The sequence below is a fragment of the Pundamilia nyererei genome, unplaced genomic scaffold, assembly GCF_000239375.1.
Source record: "Pundamilia nyererei isolate P.nyererei 1_Seehausen unplaced genomic scaffold, PunNye1.0 scaffold00034, whole genome shotgun sequence".
Taxonomy (NCBI): domain Eukaryota; kingdom Metazoa; phylum Chordata; class Actinopteri; order Cichliformes; family Cichlidae; genus Pundamilia; species Pundamilia nyererei.
In genome coordinates this window covers 4,205,779-4,229,523 of record NW_005187435.1, presented here as the reverse complement: position 1 = coordinate 4,229,523, position 23,745 = coordinate 4,205,779, and the positions used below count along the sequence as shown (strand labels likewise).

Sequence of the window (23,745 nt, the reverse complement as noted above, 5' to 3'; positions counted from 1 at the left end):
GTAAGTAGCAGCCAGCTGTTTGCTAGTCAAATGCACTTGATTAACTGACTGTTATCGAGTGTGACCACATCTATAAAAGCAGGAGTTTTGGCAGTTTGCTGGTCAGCACAATGCTAGGGAGGAACAACCTGCACAAAACGTCATTTGGTGATAACCAAAGCATATCAGCACAAACACGTCATATCAACCTTCAGCCATAGTGGGGCAAGGGTTATAATTTGGAGTTGTATTGTAACCACAGGACCTGTGTACTTTGCAGTCATTGAGTTAACTATGAACCTCTCTGTATACCAAAGTATTCCAGAGTCAAATGTGCGTCCAACAGCTTGGACAATGATCCCAAGCACAGCAGTAAATCCATGAAATAATGGCTGGATCATTGCAAAACCTTGATTCTTTTCTTTTTCAGTCAAAGTCCAGATCTCAGACTGAGTGAAATGTTGTGGCAGAACCTTAAATGCCTGCAAACCCCAATGAACTGAAGCAATGTTGGAATAAAAAATGGACCAACATTCCTCTACAACTATCTGAGTGACTGATGGTGTCAATGAATGCTGAAGGTTATTGCTGCCAAATGTGGATCAACATCATGGGGTGTAATTAGTTTTTGACACACTGGTTCTACATTTTAGCTTGATTTGTGTTAAATAGTGACACAGTGTAATGTGACGCTTGTGCCTGTGTTGAGTTTGTATTCAAATAATTCTAAAACCTAGTAACATTTTAGTTTTTTATTATGTCCTAAAACCTTAGAAGGTGTACTTTTTTCACATAACTGTGCATACATTAAATTTTACTGTGAAGGAAGAGGCTGTTAATCTATGCCTTTCCCACACTTAATGCAAGCCTGTGCTGCAGCGCTGGCACGCAGCAACAAAACACATTTAGCACAGTTTAGTCATAACATCATGTGTGGTCTGAGAGACATCTTTGTGATGACTGGCCCACATTTAAACACCTACATACTTGTGTAGCTATCTCATTAATATGACAACAGGCATCTTGCGAATTTGTTTTAATGTAGTGACACACATGAAAATGCATAGAATCAACAAGAGGGACGGTTACAATAGACATGCTGTATTAGATCAGAGCTTGAACTTTGGTGGGGTTTTGTGGGTTTTTGTGCAAGGTTGTGGCTGTAACACAAGTTAGATGTGAAAGCAGATTTTTAAGGTGGGGGTTGTAAGAAGAGCACAAGTCCTGTTGGTGACATGCTTCTATCAGTTGTTTGTTTGAAACAATATGTCGAGTCAGTGAACAATGGACAGACTACTCTCATAATGGTCCAGTTGTTGGTGAAAATATGTAAGATGACCCTAAGCATACTTGATATTTAAAACCAGGCTGAGTCAGTATTGGATAGAGCAGTACTCAGAGATGCTTTGCCATACCTGGAAATTCCACACACTTTATCTAATCCCAAGAGAAGTGTAACTCCATTTGGTATGATATTTAAACTTGGGGAACCTGGGATTATATGCTTGCTTGGAAATATTTTGAAGTTTTACCCGTCTGAGAATCTTTAAAGCACTAACATATTCTAAAAGATAACTCAAACAATGCGAAGACTTGGAAAACAAAACATGCATATGTGGTTATTGCTTAAAATGGACCATCAAGTTTCTCAAATTCTACCAAAACCTAGTTTAGCAAGGGCACATTGGCAAAGCTCAAAGTGTGTTACTGTAACACACATGACAGCACTCTCTTCTGTCTAAATTAAATTATTATTCAATTTACTCTGAATAGTAATTGCATAATTATTCAGGCTAAATTCCTGGTTTTAATAAAACATGGAAAGAAAGCTGTGCCGACAGAATACATAAAATGACTAAAGAGAAATGACTTCATCTGAGTGCTCTTAAAGATTGAAGAGCCAATTAATAAATACAGTGCTATATTCCAAGGACACATGCAGTTTATGACCCTTATCTTTGAAAACCCAAATTAATTCACAAGGACATTTTGTGTTAATGTCCACTTATTTGTGTATTTCTTTCTTTTTTTTTTGCAACTCTGTCTTGAACCAAAGAGAGATTTAAACAAATTATTAATAAAGAATCAAGAATTATTTATTTGGCTGTTTAGCTACGATAAAAATGTCTTTATGGAGATGCAGAATTTAATTACATTTTTTTCCAAAAAGAGTGGAAATACTGTATGCAATCTCACCTATTAAAACACACACGCACACAAAACCTATACATCTTGTTTTCTTTTCATCTAGCAGCTAGCTGACTTTATTTTACTCTGTTGCTCTTTTTCTGTTTTTATTCACACTATTTTTAAAAAAATATATATATATATATACTTGTTTATTAGTGAGGGACATCAATGCATGTTGTCCATATCTTTTTCTTTCTACCTTTCTAGTGGAAGGAGGCTAAACCAGAGGAGCTGATGGACTCCAAGCTGAGGTGTGTTTTTGAGATGCCGACGGAGAACGAAAAAACGGTATGCACACAGACCTATCCCCTTTTCTTACCATGCATGTGCGTTTGTCTCCTGCAGATGTGATATCAGAAACAGTTATGTTTTTATCATGTTTTTTATTATTCTCTAAGTGACTGTAATTAGCCCAAGAAAGAGTCCAGTGTTTAATTTCAGTTGTGAGTATGTCAATCACTATCTGAAGTCACTAGCCAGCTTTTTTCCTACTGTGCAGCCTCTTTTTTTTTTTTTTTTTTTTTTTTTTGGGGGGGGGGGTTGTTAATGTGTCGCAATGGAAAGCGGCATTATATATTAGGTGGTGTTTCTTGTTGTTTTCCAGTTCCCCATCTTGCTATTGCTCTGCTGTATCTGCCTTCTTTATCCTGTATCTATCAGTCTTCATCTCTTCTCTTCTTTTTGCTCTCTTTTACCACCCCGGGTTTGTTCTTTTTATCGAGCCGCTTATGTTTGAACATTTTTGTAGCATTTCCCTCCTCATCATCTTCTCCATCTTGTCCCACTTTCCTCTACATCTCTCTTCCTGCCTCAGCTGCACTCATAGCCATCAACAGCCCTTCAGAGACTCTCACATGTGGTTTATTGTTGTTGTGATTCCTCTCAGACCTCATATTCCGCTCAGCTGCAGAGACATTATTTCGTCATAATATGAGCTGAGAGAAAAGGGACCTGTGGTAGTTGTTTTCAATTCATTATGAGCTGAGAAATACATACACATGTCTCCCAGTTGGCTCTGTACACCGCAGAGTCCGTTATGGAGAGATAATGCTGATAGAAACCAGCTTGATCCATTTACAAAAGGCACCCCTGTGTGAACTCTCAGACTGGAGAGGAGGTTTTGTGTGCATGCGTGTGTGTGCGTGCGTGTGTGTGCATGCGTGTGTGTGTGTGTGCGTGTGTGTGTGTATATAGAGCAAGTCCCAAAATGTAAACACAAAGTTGTACCTGTGTGCCAGCAAAGACATCATACAGAATCACCATGGAGATATTTTAGCATCAACAGTCAACTTACTGCATTACAACTTTTCTCTCTGTAACCCACTTACAGCATGATATGGAGTCCAACAAGATGATGTCGTCCAGCTCGCTGAAGTCAGAGTCCTCGCTGCCTGTGAAGTCAATGAGCTCCACCCTTGATGATGGGGAAGTAAAGAAGATCATGGAGGAGTGCAAGAGGCTGCAGATGGAGGCTCAGAGGCTACGGGAAGAAAACAAACAGATCAAAGTGAGTAAAATGACTCAAGACTGTAGACACAGGTCTTTATACAGATATTAGGGGCTGCAAAGGCTTTACTGAAGGGAATCAGTTGGTAGTAATTCCAGTTTGTCATTTCAAGCTCAACACTTTCCAGCGTGTTAGTGTTACAGTACAAAATGTTACATGTCTTTATATTTTGCTGTCAAAGAGCCAAACAATATTTATTATAGTGGTCTTGAGCGAGTTCTCCAGGCTTTTTGGTATTTCAAAGTTTTTGTTTGGACATTGGCTGCCTTTTCCAGTCCTTGTACCTCACCATTTTGATCCTAATCACACTGCACAAGTTTCAGTATTTCCAATTTTCCTAGCAAAATATGATTGGTGAATAATGGAGAGTGGCTCAAGACTTTTGCACGGCTCACAAAAATATAATTTTAGCCGTGGCTCAAGTGGGACATCCACTAATCACAGGGTTGGTTTAATCCCCCTGCTCCACATGTGCCACGTGCCCCCTAGATTTATGGACTGAATAATTTCCCACAGAGTTAACATATGTAAACGTGTAACTACAAATAGTTTTAGTCTTGTAAAACAAAGAGGGACAAACAGGTCCAGCTTCACATAAAGACTCTTGGGCATTGTCAACTTACAGATTATAATTATTTGTAGGTTTGGTATTAGAGCTTAATCGGGCCAATGAAAATATTTTGCTTTGAGGCTTGACTCAAAAGCAGAAAGTGATATTCTGCTGATTAAACAAAGAAAACCTTCTCAGTCATCAAAATTAGCAGATGACATCACTGAACATCATGAATCACCTCTGTGTTGATTATTTTTTGTACTGATTGATAGCTGATTGATGTTTACAATCAAGATAAGCTAATTAAGTAGAAGTGTTTAGTCACACAAAGCAGTGTCCTCCACCCAGGCCAGTAACTCACAATTAAGGTTTGCATGGAGTACAGCTGCTGATATCTTTAATCGGTAGCAGACCTCAAGGTTTAAAGCTTGTAAGCTCGCAATTTTGCAAATCAATGAGTATGCCATCAGTCACTAGCATCATTGGTTTCAAATTAGTTTTTGTAAAAGTTCGGTTCAAAATCACACACACACACACGCACACACGCCTACGCTACAGACGTCCAAGAGTGAGTTGTCCTCCCTTCAAACACCACCGCCTCCTCCCCTTTAAGTTCTTGCCAGAGGCAGAACGACTGTTGGCTGCTCCTGCGGCTGATATTAAACTAACAGAGAGCCCCCCCACCCGCTGCTGGGAAATGAAGTGTGTTAAACCCTGGCGCCTTGTACGTTCCTTTGGGGGTTTGGGTCAGATGAGCATTTAAGCAGATCCGATTTCTCTGAGCTAATAAATAAATACTCTTATCTTATTAACTGATTGACAAACCAACCATTTCTTAACCCATTGTTGTCCTTTCTTATTTCTCGTTTCCACATTCCTTTTTCTTTATTTCACTCACTCATCACTGCTTCCCTGTCATTCCCTTCTCACACACATCCTTTCATCATTTCATATTTATTCCTTTCACTCCCCTTTTTTCCCTTTCCCGTGTCCCCAATTCAGGAGGATGATGGTCTGCGGATGAGGAAGAGTAACATCATGTCACCTCAGCACCCCTCAGTCGCGATGAAGAAAGAGGAAGGGATGAGCGCCCGTACGGTGGCCCTCATTGTGCTCTTCTTTGTGATGGGCATCATTGTGGGGAAGTTGGTCTTGTAGAGCACAGTGCAGTTCGGTCGGCCGCAGCATGGGGATGAAAACAAACACTGGATTTGGAATTTTGGATTATAAAACGCCATATGTGCTGGGTAGGGGGTGGTACTAGTTTTGATTCAGTCTCATTTATGTAAAATAATTCAAAAGGTAATGTATGAGGAAAAAAATGAAGAAAAAAACAACTTGTCATGTTATGAACAAACCTACTGTTACAGGTCTTGCCTCTACGTAATCATCACATAGTCATTCTGGCTCTTTTCCCAAAGTTTCACATAATAGAGTTGACTGGTTCTGTGGGTGGGAGAATGATGGAAACATGAATTAACACTTGTGATTCAGACCAGTGGATTTTCTAGCACTGGCGAAGTAGTGTTGGTGCGATTGAGTCAGTTTGCAGTCGTGCAAATGTCATTCTAGTGTATTGATGTTTCTTTTTCTAAGCGATGGAGGCCAGAGCCAATGTATATGAATACAAAATCACCCCACTGTACAGTATATCCAGGTGTTCCTTCCAGCGAAACCCCCTTTAAGGAAGGGATTTACCAGAGAGATGATCCACACAGTTGGGGGTTTTACACACACACACACAGGGCTATCTCCTCCAATCAGAGGCTTTGTAAAATCAGCTCGTCTTTGATTGTATGACAACTTTGAGCAGTGTATGAAACACTATGCCGTAGGTGTTTTCTTTCCTCATGACCTTTTTTTCTTTTCACTCTACCGTATTTCCCTCACTTGTCACTCACTGCTCACTGCATCCTCCGACTGTCAGAGGGGGATGTGTTTGATTGCATGCGTTCACGCAGAGTGTTGCATCTGGACTTTTGAATCTAAATTAGCTGCTTTTTATAATGGTGATAATATAATGTCATTTGGCTGTAGGTTTGCACAACTACATTTCTGATTTTTTTCTTTTGTGTTTTGTTGCATTTTTATGATTTTATTTTGAGTAATTTTGTTTTGTCGTTAGGTTTGATGCATTTAAGAATATTGCAGCTACCTGAAATGAGGATTAGATCAGTTGTGTAAATCCAGATGAAAGTCTTGCCTTGTGACCTGTTGGGGTGCAAGTTATTCTCAGGCCAAGTTGGAGGTGTATTATGTAAAGACGCACATACACAAACACAAAGCATGCGTGCACATAATGAGAAACCACAAAACTAAAAGACGGTGCATGAAGGAGGAGTGGTTTTATGTCACTGACAACAGAAAACCACGTCAAGGTCCTCTTGCAATGTCCAAACACATTAAGCTTTGTCCTTTCCAGCTCTTTTCATTCTCTCATATTGTCCTTTAACCATACATTTGTTTATTTGGGGCAAATGTATGTCAGAGATCAGCCGAGTGTTTTAAGCTGCCTAAACCCGCTTCCCCGGTTGATGAGTTTCTTTGCTTACTCACGCTCTGCAGGCCTCTGTTCAGTTTTTTTTGGGGTGTTTGTTGAGCATTTTTCTGTCACTTAAAATGTTAAATCCTCACTGCATTTGAAGTTGTGTTCATTTTAATGCACTAAAGGTTACGAGTGTTTCTCCTTTGAACTTCCTGCCTCACACAATGTTTTCTTTGTTTGTTGCTTTTCCATGAAGCGAAAGGTGGGAAAGTATACAGTCAGCTATAGCCTTGAGGGGACCACATGATGACAATGTACTGTTTCCACAACCTTCAGAAATAATAATAATAATAAAAAAGAAACATAAAGCATTCTCATTGTTTCAGCTCCAAATTTGCATATTAACACGGGAGAGCGTTTGTTATTCTGCTCTGCATTAAAAAAAACAGCTGGTCATATTTTGTATCCCACTTTCAGTAAACTGTTGAACAGACGCAGGAGTCCGCTCCCCTTTGCTGAAAGATATCTACGGTTAATTTAGCTGGCGGGTAAGCGTTTAAACAAACACGTGTATGTTTCGACTGTATCTCTATGAAGTCGGTGGGTTGAGGATGACTTGCTGCTTAAAGGGAGGGCAAAGCGAACCTAAAACTAGTCTCATCTTGGGTTATCAGACCTGGGTCATACAGTGCTTGCAGAAAATTGTTCTTGTTTAGTGAATCCTGACTGGAGTATCAGAACCTTTTTACACAAGAAAAATACCCTAAAACATCAGAATAATCCATTTATGTGACTGAAAATGTAACTTTACCACTGCCCCGGTGCAGTAAACTCCATCAATTTGCTACTTCAAGGCGGATTATACAAACAAAAATGATTATGTGTGAACACTAATCAATCCAGGCCTGGTCGTAAAACACATGACACTGATCTGTCCTGGAGCCTGACCATCACCGTGATCAATGTAAGCAGTTAAGAAACTGTTTTGTATGTATATAAATAAATAAGTCTATCTGAGAAAAAGATTGATATTCCTAGTCAAGTAGTCTCTCTGGTGTATAAAAATAACCCAACCTGGTTGGACTATGTAGCATCTTAATAAATTAAATGAATAAAGCCCCTAAATCACTGTGTGGCGTTATTTCCTGTTACGTATGAAAGGCTACAGTGTGACCATCATTATACACATGTGGCATTTAAAAAAAAAATTTTCTTTTAAAGTGTCTTTAAAATCAGGGATGGGATTGTGGTAACATTTTAGGGTGGGAAAATATGTTCGAAATAAAGATATTTGGTCTGGAGATGACAAATTAATCTACTGCTCCTTACAAAACTGGGAAGACTCGATTACTAACAGACAATGCTTAAAAAAAACATTTTGATAGAGACTTTTTTTCTTCTTCTTTTGTAATTCTCTGACACTCAAATCTCGTCACAACCTGGTTGTTAAACATTACCCACAGTGCAACTTAAATGGTAAATAGACTGATGGTCGTAGAGCAGTTTGCTCTAAATAAGCACTCAATGCACTTTTTACTACAAGACCGATTCACCCGGTCTCTCACAGACAGCAATTTAATCCAGCGGTGGGCTATAAATTTCCCCAAAGGGCCATGTGAAAAACTGCTTATAAAGGGGTAAAATTAATATTGAGCAGAACTGAGCTCAGCTTACTTATTGTTATAGCCCTCCATAACAGTCCCAGTTTCTCGTGGCCCCTTGGAAAAATTGATTGCTCACCCCTGTTCTATAACTAAGCACCTTGAATCGGGAGCAAAATATCAGGTTCAGTATCGAGGACACTTCGCCATGCGAACTGGAGGAGCTGGGGATCCATCAGCACTATAGGCAGAGATTACTTACAAGCTGAAGTAGCCTTAGGGAAGGATAAGAATGAGCCTGTCTAGGACTTGTAATCTAATTTCCCCTTAATTATTAAAGTATTTATAAGATTATAAAAGGCTCTGTTATTCCATGTTATCTTAACCAGCACCGATTAATACTATTTGAGGGGAAAACAAGGTGATGAAGAATGAAAAAGGATTTTAAATGGTAGAATTATGACAAGCACTTCCCAGTGAGATTTACTGAGAAAGGTTTTGGTACTTACTGACTCTCTTATCCTCAAGAGTCCCGATCTTCCTTTAACCCCAGAGAGACCTGCACATAATAGAACTATAGTAATGTTAAGAGCCTGGCTTTTTCCCCAACACTAGCTGCACAGTATGCATGTCCAGAGTCTGACCTTGTCCTGTCCAGCTAGCCTTCGATATCATCTTTCTTGGGATTGGAAAACAGGCTGAAAATCGATCACTGTGCAGCAGGCAGGTTTTTAACCCAGAATCTTTGAGGATTCAGGAAACACTTTTAACATTAGCTTCCTGGGTTTTTCAAACATTGCAGGATATTTATATTACAGAGAAACCGATCTTTATCACTGTGACTTAAGTGGACTAATGCAGATGCATTAGAGGGACTTATAGCTTATATTCAGTAATGCTTTAACTCATAGCTAGACACTTGTCTTAAATGGGTCGCATTGTATATGAAAGTAAATTCAGAAGAGTTTATTCATTTGTTGTAATAACTGGACTGATGTGAGGACAGCTCATCAATAAAAGATGGCTGTACATGTGCTGTATGACTGCTGCTCTCAACAAAACCAGACCTGCTGCCACTGACAGCCGAGGCTCCGCTGGCTTTTTAGTTACTTCTGCTTTGCTTGATTTGGCAGCACCACAATTTGCAGTGGGATAAGAGTGTTAACATATATAGCTGCAGGGAAACTAATTACCCCTCGGATTTCTGTTGCTGCTGCTGTGTTGTGGAGTAAAATAAAATCCGGGGTGATTCATCCCGTGTTATTGTATCGGTAACAACTTGACAGTTTTTCTGTCTGCACGTCGTGGATGGATGCAGCGGAGCTGGGTTTGTGTCAGGAAACCCCATGTGTTCACCTGAGCCCAGTAGCTCCTGGGCTGTTTGGTTTGGCCACAGCAATGCGCAGCTTCAGGCTCAATAGTGGAAACCAACCAATATTAATTCACAATTTTTCATTTAAGTTGGGAAATAATCTATTCCCAAGGTAAATCGTGAAGGGATGTTTTAAAAATGCTGAAAGGATTAAAATTACAAGGTCTGCTACTTACCTGAAGAAAAGGTCTGAGGCAACAACTGTAAGATACCAGTTACCCAACAAATATTCAAGTAATTCATTTGGCCAAGAAATGGATGTGTAACACTTTCAGAACCACAGCTTTTCATCTGAACATGATGTTTTAAACCCATGAACATCCAGGAGGAGCTCATACTCATGGTGAGGCATCTGTTATTCTGTCTGTTCACATTCACAACTGGTCCTCCTCCAGTGGTCATGATAATAATGAGTAATGGTCAGAATTTAATGAAACATGCATACAGTGATCACCTAATGGGTTTTCACAAACATTCTACTCAAGGTCAAGGTCACGTTTAGTATTTTCAATTTGAGTGGCATTAGTCTGTCCACTCTGTGCAATACGGCCAGCCAGCAACAACAAACCTATCACTTTCTATTTGTACTTCACACATCATAATAACCCGTGAACTGTGATGGATAGTGACCCAGATGAGCTATGATGTCATTGACATTCTGGTTTCTCTGAATTAAACCAGATGTAATCTGTTATTTTGTAATTTTTGAAAGAAATAGATGGATTCTGTTACCTTTTGGTACAAAGGTTTCAAAGCTTTCAGACTCACTTTCCAGTCTATTTAAAAAAAATACTATCAGTTAATGTGTCGCCTGATGACGTAGCCGCCATCACTCCATCATCATTTAATGCAGAGTGGTGTCAATCTTGGCATATATTACTGAGTAGGTGGATTTCCCAAAATGTCAAATTATTGCATCAAGAGTGCAAAATTTATTTCAAATCCTGCTTCCAACTAGCGTTCAGCCTGATTAGCTTTAGCCCTTTTCCTCTGTGCTGCATGAGTAGCCTTCCTATAAATGTGTATTTGCTTTTTTCTGACCTCATTAAAACTCTGTATCCCTTTTTCTATAATTGCACAGAAATATTTGTTCACGACTCATATAAAAGGAAGTCCATTCTGAGGTCTAGGATTCGAAATAGACGAAGAGATAAAAACTCTATATTTAAAAACCTTTTAAAGGTCTGTGACCCTGAGCAGAGGTAATCCATCACAGTCTGTAATATGCTTCTAAAACAACTCATGCATACAGAGTCTTATTAATAAGGAATTCGGGTAAAGTTACATTAACACGGATCAAACCTAAATCATGCACACATCTGTATATCTCACCATTCAAATCAACAATCCAGCAACCTGAACAGTGTTCACAGAAGGGCTGTTAAGAAACACTTGATACATGTAAGAAAGTAACGCATTAGTCCCTCTTCTTTGACTTTATATGAAACTGTCTGGATCTGTCCGTTCTTATTATCCATTTTAAACATTAAAAAACGCAACCCGGCTCTGATTGATCTATAACCAGCCTGCCTTGCATCCCGCCCCCCATCCCCACATACACACACCGTTGTTTCACTAGGTCTGTTCTTCATAGATCGCTATACAGAAAACTCAGTGTCTGCCTGCACTTTGAAGTTTGAAAAATACCTAAAATGTTTAATTATACATCACCTTGACACCTCTTTTTATGGTCTTAACTATGACCCATAATTTCATTACGCATCCATTAAAGTGCACAATAAAAACGGTCCATCTTTTACTTCATTGAAACATTTTTGGCTTGTTTAAATATGTCCTTAATTTATTTTCCTTCTCAAAGTTTTGTGAGTGAAATAAAATACTCCTCATGGCATAGCTGCTTGGCACATAAGTAAGCCAAATTTCATGCAAATTTTCTATTTACAAGAGGTCTCTGTAAGACCTCGGGGGGCCTGAATGGTTTGAAAAATAATTGGCAGAAAGGTTGGATCCAGGACAACTGGCAGTGAGTGATGCAGTCTGGAAGAACTGGCCTGTGGCAGATCCATCCAACACACACCCTTTCAATCATTTGTGTGATCTTAACCTTAGAACAGAAACATGACCCGATTTAACAAGCCACCAGGACTGACAGACAGTCCAGAGGGGAACGCTTCTGTCAAAATGAGTCCCAGAGGCAGCAAATATGCTAGAAATGTATCTCAAACTGGATGCTGTGAGTTACTGTTCATCTGTAATGATTTTATGTGGCAAAGGAGAATGAATTATAGGTTTTCTTTCTGCTTTTTTCCCCTGGGATCTGTTGTGACCTGGAGTGGCGAAGAGTTGTGTATTTCCTATTTTCCAATTTCCTTGTGTGTCTTCATACTTTCAGTTCCACATTATTTCACAGAAACATATCGCGCTTTTTACAGCTAAAGTCACTTTAAAAAATGACATCACTGATTATTAGAAGTTCTACAAATAAATGATTTCCCCACTGAACTCCTTTGAAGGTTTTATTGAAAATATATGACACAAAGTTTTGTAAACAACTATTGCACACAGAAGGCAATGTCTTTTTTTCATCCATCCATCCATCCCTCCCTCCCACCTCCAATTTTGGGACAGCTGTCACTTTTAATTGTTCCATTTCTAACTACAAAACTAGAATTTATACTGAATTTGCATAACCACCTCATTTACTTTACTCTAAAGGGACTCTTAGGGAACCTATGGACTGAGCTATCTATATGTAAATAATTGTGAGTGAAGCTGTGAAAACTAGCTCCACCTTGATGGAGTACAATGCAGCTTGCACACACTGAACTAGTACATTAAAGAGTTGCACTGAAACACACTTGAGATATTGTGTTTTACTTAATATTTAAGTTTAAACTACTTTGCATGTGATAGCTGTAGGTCTATTATTGGTTACTTAAAGATGGCTTTTAAGCTGGTAAAATTATATATTAAACTGCCTAAAAGTATGAAGGGCAGTTAAATAGTCCCAACAATACATTTTTCATACTCATTAAGAGATCATTAAGATAGCATATACAACACTCTCTGGTGCCAGTATTCCTGAAGAATCAATATTTTTGAGCCTTAAAGTACATTTTTCTGGGAAAACTCCAGTATTCCTCTTGAAGTACAGGACATTTTTCAAACTACAACACTCCTCACACAACTTACTAGTGTACACTTTTACTCATAGCTTATTTTTCTGCTTATGCATATATAATATAACACATATTATACATACACTGTTACTTAAATGGGATTTTGAACAGGAGACTTTGTATAAGTTAAAAGCCGAAAAGTCTTCCACCACTGTTTTAGTGATAGATGAAGAATTCATTTTATGAAAGTAAAAAAAAGAAAATTACGTGCTGGAATGAGGTGCTGGATCTGTTCAGAGGTTGGTTAAGTATATGAGCATGAGGTCATGACAAAAAAGGAGCCCGCTCTTTGTTTGGCATGAGATCAAGCAGGAAAAGTGCAGTCGCTGCCCCATGTTACAGCACTGTGGGCAGAGACACAAAGCCTTGTTGTGCAGTAGGACACGTTTCTCAATAGAAACCCATTTGTTTCAACTGAGCCAGCCAACTTATGGCTGATGATATCTTTTATGAAACAGCTGCAGCTCATATTCTTATAGAAATAATGGGATTTTCTTAACAGACCCTGAAATTTGAATGAGTGAGCGAGGTTGGAAGTCGTCCATACTACTGCAGTGATGTCATCTCAATTACGTGTGTATATCTGTGTGTGTGTGTGTGTGTTCATTTTTATGGGAAAGCAGGAGATGGGAGAAAAAAAACATACCTCTCCTGTATTTCTAATGAATCTCTGTCCAAAAGCAGCACTGTGTCTTTCTTTTACCAGAACATTTGTCAGACTAAACCACCAAACTGTTTGTGGTCTGGAAACTTGGTTTAGCTGAAAGGAAACTCCTTAGGGTTTGTTTTGTTTTGTTTCTTCTTTTTTTTTAATTTCTTTTTTTTTTTTACAGTCTATAGGAACATTCTTAAAATCGTATTCCAAGGTCAGCTCGTCAGAAAAAAGTCTAACAGCAAAGTAAAGAAATTTATTTCTTAAATAAAAGCTAAAACATTGCATGTGCTATGTTGCAGAAGTCCATGGGAACGCAGCTGAACTGCACAGGTGGTAAATTGGCTACTTTTTCTTGACTGTTACACTGGGCCCTAATTAAGAGGCTCATTGTTACATTTTGTTGGTGACTGACAGATTTTTGGACATCTTTTCTAGTCTGGAAAATGTCAAGTGAAGGAATTTTGGCCAGTTTTCTTATGCATGACCACTGTGTCCCTTAATACGTGTGTTTCTTTCACTTGGTTGCCTTTTAGAAAATTAAGCAATACAATTTTTTTTGGTATGAACTGAATAGTTTGACAGTTTGATAAATAGTCTATGTGTATTCAGTTTCTTGTGAGAGCCAAATAAAAGAAACAGGTTGCCTAACTTAGTTTCTTTTCATTTACAAGCAAATAATCTGTATAATGCTGTTCCCTATTTTTATTCGTTTTGCTAAGCTAAGCTAAACTACTTACTCAACTGTTCTGAAAGTAAATATGTGTACATTTAACTTTTCACATGTTTTTTTCCTTTTGGATTTTGACAATTAATAAATGTGCATTATTTAGGAGACTATTTGCTAGATCTGTTACAGTAAATTTAGATTTGATAAACAAAATAAAGATAGCCTTGCCCAAGTTTTGCAAATTAAACAAATGAAGTATCCTATTCTGTAGTGAGTTTTTCTGTCAATAGAAAAGAGGCAACCTAAAGGAGTCGAGAAATAAAGCTGCTATAGAAGTGCCAAAAACTCCAGGTCCTAAAATAGCATGTGAGATTGGTTCTAAAAACAAACCAGTCCCCACTGACTCTTGCTTTGAAATATCCAGCCCAACCCCCGTACACCTTAATGTCTGACTTTGCAGAAGAAATGCTACATATTTATAGCCTAATAAAATAAGCCTCTTTAGCTTTACTTCATGTAGTAGTCCATATTATCTGAATGCAGCAGATGTCTACAGTATCTGGGCAAGAAAGGCAAGTCCTGCTTGCCCAGTGCTCAGATAAAACCAAAAGGAAAGCAGACTCTCTCCTTACATTTCGGAGAGTATTTTATGTCATAACCACCTCTCAATGCCTGTCTGCAACATCCTTTAAATGACTTTCATCCTCTACCTACAGATGGCTGTTGTTTCAGGAAGGAAGCTTAACCTTGCTTGACTCTGATTCCACTTAAATCTGCAATTGTAGCACATTAGCAAGGCCTTAATGATGGAGATGGGATGTCTGCTCCCAGCATGTCTGGTTTAATAAAACTGACAGGTGCTGAACAGGTGCAGGCAAAACCATAACTTTAGGATAAATATTACTAAGAATTTACTTGTTTGGCTCAGTGTAGTTGTTTTGCCAATGCATCACCTTCATATTTTAATCCACCTGTAGATATAAACAGCTTGCCATGTCACATAGTGCTCAAACCTTTTAATTTAGCTGTTCCATGCAAAAGACATGGTTGCTGGTAGCCCCGGTTTATTTTTATTTACATTTTGTTTTGTGGTTCCAAATTAGACTCTTGTTAAATATCACTGTGCACTGTCGATGCACTTTGATAACCAAGTTGACTCGGTAGAATAGGTATCATTCTTTTGCACTATACTCCAGGAATATAAATTACTTAATTAATTAAAAGATGGCTGTTTTTCTGAGTGTTTTCAGTGTTTTTCTCTACCTAAACAGCCAGTCTCTTTGTTTCCTCTGTGATAGGCATACAGACATTTTCCCTATGCAATACTCTAGAAGAAAACATTCTTTATAAACTAATTCTAAAAATCCAAAAATATCTGCTGAGGTAAAATTTATAAACACTGATAATTCTAGGTAGTGACTAAGAGGGTTCTTAGTCTTCTTCTAACTAACTGAGCTGGCTCTGTTTCTTATCTTTTCCTCAATCATTGCATTTAATAATCTGCTGGGCCTGATTACTAACAGGCTGGCCTTGCATGTCTTTCTGCCTTCACTGCATGGTGCACTAACAAAAACCACAAACAGACCCCAGGCCAGCCATCAAAAGCAAGCAAAAACCGACATTGATGTGTGTGGTTACTCCTAGATTCACTAAAAGTTTGATTTGTCTAGGTTCAAAATTGTTTTAATGAAAGATTCTGCATGTTATTGTGCAGATAAATGCCACTCATTTACTTCCAGTTTTTTCTTTCAGTCAGTTTTTGGGTCTTTTTTTGTGATGGCTCTGGGAGGTTACAGACCTATATTCTCCATTCAAGCCTGAAGGATGACCTCATGGGACTAGCAGCTGCCATCATCGTCCTTGCAGGAGTTAATAAGAACAGTATGCAGTCTCTGGAAAAAAAGACCGTCTTCTTTCTTTCTTTCTTTCTTTCTTTCTTTCTTTCTTTCTTTCTTTCTTTCTTTCTTTCTTTCTTTCTTTCTTTCATAAATTCCAGGAGATAACCACGTTGGCTTCATTTTTTTCATAAATACCCCTTTAATGTACTTAACAACAGTTCCCAGTTTTAAAGCTGGATCACAGCAGAAAGCCTGTGCTGAAGAACGAGCTGAAGCTGAGTAATACTTTCTATAATGTTTGGTGCTCATTTCTTATTATACAGACTGACAGATATTGTGTAAAAGGGTGTAGTGGATCACCAAAACCACATGATGCATTCATGCGTAGCTGATTGGCTGTTATGTTATATTTAAAGCGCTTAAGGGTTAGCAATGCTGATGCTGTGCAAGACTTCTATACTGGCTCTAATGGCTGACTCTTGTGAAGTAGCCTTTATTTATCTCTACGCAGCCCTTGCTTTATTTTCAGCTTCATTTATTGGTTTACGCTTGTGTTTATTTGTGCTTATCTTTGTTTTGTGTTTTTAGTGCTTTATGGAGTGCATGACTTAGCCTTCCTCTTTGATATTGCCTAGTATGTTGGTCTGTTTTATACTTACTTGTATGTGGGAAAGTTCAGTGAAGATATTGACCCTCTAAAAAAGCTTTACAAATGCACCAAATAAAAGATGGTCACAATGCTTGGCTTTCTGTTGAACAAAGTAGATAAACTAGCAGTTAGAAAATCTTACTTCCAAAAACTCAAAGAATAGTTAACATTAGATTAGGTGGCCAAAAGCACAATGTTCCTCTGTGCCAGTGTGTTGATGGGTAACCCTTTGCTAACAAGTTCATCCCCTTGATATGTTGTTTTCACCCGATCTGGCAATTTAGGGGTGGTACAGGCTGCTTTATTTTCTAATAACCTTATTAGCGAGGAATCTTGCACAACGTAAGTCCCAGATATGCCTAATTCTTCCTCGCCACTATCACTGTTATGCAGATGTTGATAGACCTGTGTACATGTGCAGAGTATTCAAGTGTTCAGTAGATAAAGGTCCAGACACTGGTGATGAGTTTGGATGATATTCTGCACTATGCTGAGCTGAGGTGCTTGAAGTCATTAGACACAGTTGTCAGGGTTTTACAAATGGACGACATCTCCAGCGCTTCACTGACTTCAGTCACAACACTGAATATCTGGAGCTATATATAAAAAATATTCCTCTGCTGTCTCCTGCTGTTGCTCCTCTTGGCTCATTTAATGTCAAAGCGGCTGAAAAATCTGTTTTCTTGGCTGAAGGCTGTGCATCCAATCTGATATCCTTCTGTGTTTGCAGCAGTTTGACCTGCACTGGAATGTTTGCGGAGTAATGTGTGAGCCATATGACTATCAAACGCTCACCCACTTTGTGGGCTTTGAATCAGACCACAGTATGAACACCAGAGAACAAATTCAGTTAATCCTTGCCTGAATTTTCTGTTTGCTTCTTGAGATAAAACAACAGCTTGGGAATGCTGCAAGTAAACTTTTATTTTTTACATGCGCCAGTTCATCCATCGTATACTTTGGTCCATGCTAACATATTTTAACAACTTTTGGACAGATTGCGAGTCTTCAGATTTGTCCCCTGAGGATAGAAACCTACTTACACTGATTTTAACATTACATAGCACTACCATAAGGTTTGTATTTTAGACTTGCATACCTATCTCAACAAATGTCGAATGGACAAGCATGAAATCTGCAACAGACTTTCTCCAGTACAGGACTCTAAACTGACTGTACTGTTTGCTTGAAGTAAAAGCTACACTTATTCCTGATCTCAGAGGTTCGGCAGCAAGTCTACTTAGGTGTGGCAGATGGTCCCTGAGCCTGGTTGCATTGGTAGGTGTCCATTCTCTATGTAACAAGTCATTCAGTGCTTTCTGTAAGTGCCAAGTTGAGTCGCCTGCTCCACATTCACAGGTTGATATCTGCCTACCCAGTAAATCATGTGGCCCATGTACTGAAGGCTCATGTCCTTTCTCAGGCGGTCTGATTTGAGTCTACCCACCAGCCATTTGCTGCATGCCATTTCCCTTTAGTCTGCTCTTTCTGTCAAACAAAGTCTTAAAACACTGAGGTCTAGGCTGCTCTATGCAAATAAACACTGTCCAGCCAAAAATAGCTGTTGTTGATCTAAAACGAAGACAGATTCAACGAATGCATGCCTCATTTTTCTGCCTCAAATGTCGTCAGAAACACATTTCTTGTAATACTACCTAAATTTAAGTTAAAATTTTATCCAGTTAGGTGCAGCACAGTGGGCGAACAAAGAAGGAGCACAAATCTCAGTTATCTGTGGTCACTGTCAGTGTTGGGAAGCTGTCTGATATCTTATATACAAAAACACCTCTCTCTGGACACGTTCCATGAGTTTTTTCCACACTGCTCCATTGTCCTTGATCTTTGGGGATTCTTGGATTTCTTTCTCTAATATTATGAGGTCTTTACCTTGCAATATCAAGTACCTTTAGATGACTATTTCTGTAATGTAGAAATGTAATATAAATCAAGTTTAGTTAAAATAAACTGAATTTATAGAGCACCCCACATAACTTTTGTCTTGATGATATGAACGATGAAAAGGAATCTCACAAAAATATTATGATAAGCAACTTTTAATAGACATGGAAATATTAAATGACAAAACTAACTAAAATATTAGACAAAAAAAAGATTTTTATAAAAAAGCACAGTATGAATGGATAAAATAAATATTAATTTCATTAATTTGTTTAGACTGGCTGTTGATAGAAAAAAGACTAATACACTAAAACTTGACCAGTGATGGTAACTGTTCTTACCAATATGCTGATAAAATATTATTTACAAAGTGCATTAGTTGTACTGCATCTTGGTGAAAAGTAACTGAAATAGCCCTGGCTTGCATATTAATGAAGACCCACATTTGAAATCAGTTTGCGACTTGAGAGCATCATTTTGATTATCATACAAAGGTATCATGTTTCAAAAGAATATATGAAGTTTTACATACTGAAACGATGGCATTTGTATATATTGGTGGCTTTTATACAGATTTGTTAGAAAAAGGAGATGAAGTGAGTCATTTAGGTTAACCTACAGACAGCATATATCTTCTAAATGTCTTTCTTGCCTATTTCACATGTGGTCATGAACATGTCATCATGTGGAAGGAAAATGAAAAACAGCTGCCAGGAAAAAATGTCCATCACTGGCTTCAGCTGTTTAACAGGTTTGATTTGCGAACAATGTCTAGTAAACACAGAGCCAGCCGCAAAGCACAGATCCAAACACCAGCAGGACCAGCTGTGGAAGCCTCTCTGTCCCACTGGCTGCTAACTGTACTTGCTTGCTGTTAAAACCTGAGCGGGCGGCCTGTGTGCTTCCCCCACTGCAAAGTACCATGGGAGCCTGAAAGGAAGTGGGTCGCCTCAGCGGTCGGTCAGGACTGGACCCGTCAGTTGGCCTCTCGCCGATAAACAGCAGTGGGTGTTTCCTGTGATCCAGCTCTATCTTGAAGAGCTCGTACTCTTTATGGGGCAGCTTGATACCCAACACGGTGCATCCGTCTGTGGGGGTCAAGTCCTGCTCTACTCCGACCTCCCATCCTCTAGCACGACCACACTTCCCTGGCTTTGTACTGTTTAGCAATTTGGCTGTGGGCTCCCCCATAGCTGTGGCTCTGACCTGGGTTACCTTGAAGACAAACTCAGAGGCTCCTGAGATTTTGGGGGAGGGGTTTCCCTGAGCATAGTGGCCCGAGGCTCTCAGGGTGAAAGTGGGCTGAGAGCAGGCAGAGTCAGAATAGTGCCGGTAGATGCCCTCCCAGGCGTGCTGGTGGGGATTAAAGGTGAAGTCTCGGGTAAGAAAGAGGACATTGGGACGGGTTTCACAGCGCTGGCTAACCCATCGGCCTCCAAGAGACAGATAGGTTGCAGGGCTGCGGGGCAACACAGGGGGGCGCTGGTCTGAGGAGCGGTACACCAGAGCACATACAGGGCAGGGGTGGATGTGATGCTGCAAGAAAAAAGAATGTTAGATGTTGACCCCAAGCATTTTTTTTAATAGATGCTGTCCGTTTCTCGTTTTAGAATTACTGGCTTTGATATTTAATCCTCTTTAATTAGGCTTGAAGTTATGCTTCATGAAGGATGGGGCAAGTTTGAGTGACAAATGGTGAAAGGGTGCTGGTTTAAAATGCAAATGTGTCTCCCTTCCTGCTTTCCTAATATTCATCGTGCTACTGAATAAAGCTGAAAAGCTCTGAAAAACAATTAAACAGCAACAACGAAAATGTAGGTGCTGTTATAGGCATTAGCCAACCTCTGTGTTGTCGGTGGAACATTTTCATTTCAGCTACCTGCCAAATATCGTGGCTTCCTTTGTGGTTCGAACACCCCATCCAACACTGAGAGCCGCAATGCTTTGCAGGCATGAAAACAATCTGTTTTACATTTTTTCTCAGTAAATGACTGATAAATTTTCTGTTGATTGACTAATGGTCTCACTGACTAATCTTTTCCCCTAGAGAGCTTTGCTTCAAGACTAAATTGAGCAGATTTTCCAGACTAAAAAAATGTTTTTTGGCCTGGAAGAAACTATTTTTTTATAAATGTATAATATGGTCTAAACCCAAACTGCCTAGATGTTTGAAAACAACAACAACAACAGTTTGTCAGCCTGTAATGTGTTGACCTATCTTAATTAACAGGCTGCGTCAGATTTTCTTTGAATTATTATTTGGAAAAGGATTTTATCCTTTAATTATAAAGCCGAGTAGAATAACGGATAAATCAGAAACACTAATTGATCATATTTTCATTAATAGCTTGGAGAGTAATATTATGAGTGGCCTCATCATAAATGATATAAGTGATCATTTACCAGTCTTTTTTACTTTTGATTTAAATATGAAAAGAAAGGAAGAAGTTGGTTTCGTGAGTCATAGAAGGTTAAGAAACAACGAGGCAATTAACAAGTTTAGACAAGATCTCATGGAAGTGGACTGGAAGGAAGTTTATGTTAATGAGGTCAACGTTGCATATGGAGCATTTTTAAACACTTACTTGGCCTTGTATGATAAATATTGTCTATTGGTATCATTTAAGTATAAGAAAAAGAATAAGAATTTGAAACCTTGGATAACTAAGGGTCTTGCTTATAAAAATAAGTTGGTATTAATATTGAGGAAAGCCAAGAAAGACTATTATTTGAAACTTTTTCAGGAAAACAAGAATAATATTAAGTGCATTTGGAATATTTTTAAAGAAGTATTGGGTAACAAGAACACACCCTCAGATCGGCCTATTTATTTCATTAAGAATAATCAAGTTGTCGATGACTGAACAAATTCGATTCTTTTTTTGTAAATGTTGGACCTACTTTAACAAATTTAATTAGAAAAAATGACGACCCAGAATATGAGGAAGTCTGGAAAGGAGAAAGTAGAGTGGTTAATTCTATATTCTTAGCTGATATTACCATAAAAGAAAATAGCAATTGTAGAAAACTTTAAAAATTAAAAATCTTTTTTACCTCCAGAACAGCAGTGGGAAACTACGTTATCATTTGTTCCTCATCACAGAGGAACCATTTTGAAACTCTATGATGCTATTCTGTCTTTTAGTAACCACTCTAATGTTAAGCTTAAGTGTACATGGGAAGGAGAACTGGGAATTCGTATACATGAAGAGTCTTGGGAACAGGCTATAGCAAGGGTACGATCTTCCACCTCCTGTGCTCGTCTTGGACTTATTCAATTTAAGGTCATACACAGGGTGCATTTCTCTAAGTCTAGACTTTCTGAATTGTATCCAGAAGTGGAAAATAAATGTGATAAATGCCATGGTTCTCCTTGTCACCTTAGCCACATGTTTTTTCTGTGTCCTGAGCTACAAGGTTTCTGGACAGGGTATTTTGCTATTATGTCAACTGTTCTTGGGGTAACTCTTCCTCCTTGTCCTCTGATTGCTGTATTTGGGATTCCTGTTCGCTCACTTACACTTGATTCCACACAAAAGGATATTATAGCCTTCACATCCCTATTAGCGAGACGTCTAATATTGTTGCATTGGAAGTCTGTTAAGTATCCTACTATTTCCCGGTGGCTTAAAGATGTCATGTTTTTTTAAAACTTGAAAAAACTAAATATACGTTGCCAAATTTTCTCACAAGTGGCAACCCTTTATCTCTTATTTTGCTAGTCTAGAGATATTGCCTGTTTAAATGTACTTCTGTTACTGTTATATTCCTCTCTCATGTTTGATGGTTGTGTTTTAGAATGCGTTGTTTAGATAAGTTTATTTACTTAGGAAAATGAAGAAAGGTTGATTGTATTTCGGTAACTGCAAGTACTGTTGTTTTCTTTTTTCAATAAAAATATTTTCAAAAAAATAAAAAAAAATAAAAAATCTACTGACTGTGATGGTATAGACATGGTTATAATTAAAAAGACTTTAGACTGTATAAGTATTAAAGTATAGTATAGTATAAGAGATATTTTTAATCTCTTGTTACAATCAGGAGTATTTCCTGATCGAATGAAAGTGGCAAAAGTGATACCCTTATATAAATCAAGAGATAAGCATAGTTTTAACACAGTTTTCAAAAGTGCTTGAAAAACTTTTTGCGCAAAGACTTGATAGTTTTATTGAAAAAAATCAACTAATAAATGAAAATCAATTTGGATTTCTTAAAAATAGATCAATGGCATTAGCATTGTTGACTTTCATTGACGATATTTCATCTGCAACCCATAATAATAAATACACAGTTGGGGTATTCGTTAATTTAAAAAAAAGCTTTTGACACATTACAACATTCTTTTTTGATTTCTTAATTGTATAATTATGGTGTGAGAGGAGTGGCATTGAATTGGTTAACTAGTTATTTAGAAAATAGGTCGCAATATGTACATTATCTCGGCAATACCTCTGAAAGATCAAAGATTGTATGTGGCGTTCCTCAAGGTTCTATTTTGGGACCTAAACTTTTTAATTTATATATTAATGATATCTGTGACGTATCAAAAAGGTTAAATTTTATTCTATTTGCAGATGACACAAATTTTTATTGCTCTGGAGAGAATTTGAAAGATTTGGTTGAAATTATGATTTCTGAGATGTTAAGATTTAAAAAATGGTTTGATGTAAATAAATTATCTTTGAATCTGGCAAAAAACGAAATTCATGATATTTGGCAATCGTGTAAAGGAGGAAGAAGTCATTATGTCCATTAATGGAGAATTGATTGAAAGAGTTACTGATTTTCGCTTTTTGGGTGTAATGGTACATGAAAATTTGACGTGGAAATCACATATTGAATATATTAGAAAGAAGATGGTTAAAAACATTTATTTTGGGAAATGTAAGAGATTTATTAGACTACAAAACAATGCGCATTTTATATTTTTCATTGTTTTTCTCGTACTTTAGTTCTTGTGTCGAAGTTTGGGGGAATACATATGAGAATACTATAAAACCTCTAAACTTATTACAGAAGAAAGTGATACAAATGATTCATAATGTTAAATATAGAGAACATACAAATAAATTATTTATAAAATCGAAATTATTAAAATTAGGAGATTTAGTGAAACTACGGACACTATTAATTATGTTTAAGGCTAAAAATAATTTTGCCTTTTAAGTTACAAAGAGTATTTTTTATGTGTTTGGGGGCAGAAGACAGCA

The 23,745-nt window shown here is 38.0% G+C and overlaps 2 protein-coding genes across 2 annotated transcripts in view; one reads left to right on the top strand and one right to left on the bottom strand.

Annotated features, from left to right (window-relative positions):
* The window catches only part of vapb (VAMP (vesicle-associated membrane protein)-associated protein B and C), a 23,694-nt gene extending 15,851 nt beyond the window's left edge, over positions 1-7,843 (top strand). Inside the window, exons 4-6 of the mRNA XM_005729827.2 lie at positions 2,377-2,457; positions 3,500-3,676; positions 5,232-7,843. Of these exons, the coding sequence (XP_005729884.1) occupies positions 2,377-2,457; positions 3,500-3,676; positions 5,232-5,387 (414 nt within the window). The 3' untranslated portion in view covers positions 5,388-7,843. The remainder of the gene's footprint in view (positions 1-2,376; positions 2,458-3,499; positions 3,677-5,231) is intronic.
* A 10,831-nt stretch (positions 7,844-18,674) lies between these two features.
* apcdd1l (adenomatosis polyposis coli down-regulated 1-like) overlaps positions 18,675-23,745 on the bottom strand; it is a 16,425-nt gene continuing 11,354 nt past the window's right edge. The window contains exon 4 of the mRNA XM_005729826.2: positions 18,675-20,071. Coding sequence (XP_005729883.1) covers positions 19,307-20,071 — 765 coding nt within the window. The 3' untranslated portion in view covers positions 18,675-19,306. The remainder of the gene's footprint in view (positions 20,072-23,745) is intronic.